At 38.4% G+C, this 1493-nt stretch overlaps 1 protein-coding gene across 1 annotated transcript; it reads right to left on the bottom strand.

Moving 5' to 3' along the window:
• Positions 1–81: 81 nt before the first annotated feature.
• Positions 82–423, bottom strand: FOMMEDRAFT_163014 (uncharacterized protein; the record flags this gene model as incomplete). Its single annotated transcript, XM_007272157.1, has 2 exons — positions 82–182; positions 246–423. The coding sequence occupies 2 exons, from the start codon at positions 421–423 to the stop codon at positions 82–84; spliced, it is 279 nt and encodes a 92-aa protein (XP_007272219.1).
• Between the last annotated feature and the right edge of the window lie 1070 nt (positions 424–1493).

Raw genomic sequence — 1493 nt, 5'->3', positions numbered from 1 at the left:
GTAAGAGATGAGTTAGAGTATTATTCTTTGTATCTAAGTACAAAAGTAATATATTTTTGTATATACTACATAATCTACAGACTAGACACTGTAGTGGTTTTCCTGACACAATTCTGAGGCTTCAGCACGAGCCTTGCAACACGAGTCCTGAAGCTGGACTACAACTGCCTCTAGGCTGGTTACTGTGATTTACAGACACTTAGTCGTCAGAACATGAATATTTAGGTACTTAGCAGCAGACGGACCTGTCTCTTCGAGGGTGGCAATATAGTTGGCACAGTGTGCACGGAAAGCAGCCTGAGTGTTAGTATTCTTCTTCTTTCTGAGAGCAATTTCGGACATCTTGTCTAATTTGTCAAGGGCAGGGGCATTGGCTGGCTGCTTGACTGGGGAGGGCGGCTGGGACTGTGGTGTCTTTGGCATAGGACAGGAGAGGAGTGAATATGGAAGAGAGAGAGAGAAGTGTGGCTTAGCAGACTAAAAAGAGGGCAAAAATAGGAAATGGGAAAGAAATACACATAAAGGGAATAAATATTTTAGGAGACAATAACCAGATAGGAAGAGTCAAGTTTAGTAAGCCATACATTGAACAGTAAAGAACAGGAGTAAAGTTTTGCTTTGCTTGGACTGTCAGAAACTTGTAAAATGTACTATGTAAGTGCTAGCTAGTATTCAAAGATTCTTAAAGGAGTATAATCTGTTTTAGTATAGTGAGCTAGAGATATGGGAAACAAGATTTAAGACATTAGTTCAGGTTATTCAGGTCTGGAGTCCAGTCTGGGTCCAGACAAGTCTATTGGTCCAGGAAATTTCTCAAAATGATAGACCCAGGACTGGACCTCTCCTGGACCCATGAGGACTGGACTGTAGAGGACTGGTCCATCAGTCCAGTCCTGTGTCCAGACTGAGTCTGAGCAGTCCAGGACCAGACATTAGCAACTATACCTAAAACTGATTACACAATACTATAAACTAGTCTAAATGAAGGATATAACTTTATTGTTAATTTACATATTGAATTCTAGCTAGGATACAGAATATACATATAAGTATAATACATATTTAAGTTTGCTAAAATTGAGCATTTTCCCCCAACCTCTCTACACTCAGGAAAGGTTCTTCTGAGTATTATTTATGTTTGTAAATTCATTCCAAATAAATTAGACTAGTTTCAAACACTTTTAATAGATTTAGTATGAATTTCTAGTCTAAATTAAGTAGTAAGTCATTATTCTATATATTACTTTGATAGTACTTGTTACAGTTCTCTACTCTCACACCTTCAGTTCTGAGGGTTCTGCACTCTTCTGTACCAGAACTCAGGACTTCTGTCCCTCAGAGGTACTGTTTATAAACTATATATAGGCTAACTTTTAACAAGTGTAGCAGGAGTGCCCCAAGTACTCTCTCTTATTGAGACATCAAGCAAGTGTCTACCTTATATACTACATAGTGAAGTCTGATAGTCTGAGACATTCTAAGTACAGTAATTC

Source organism: Fomitiporia mediterranea (genome assembly GCF_000271605.1).
Source record: "Fomitiporia mediterranea MF3/22 unplaced genomic scaffold FOMMEscaffold_225, whole genome shotgun sequence".
Classification (NCBI taxonomy): domain Eukaryota; kingdom Fungi; phylum Basidiomycota; class Agaricomycetes; order Hymenochaetales; family Hymenochaetaceae; genus Fomitiporia; species Fomitiporia mediterranea.
The sequence above is the reverse complement of the archived record's forward strand: the minus strand, read 5'-3'. Positions and strand labels throughout refer to the sequence as shown.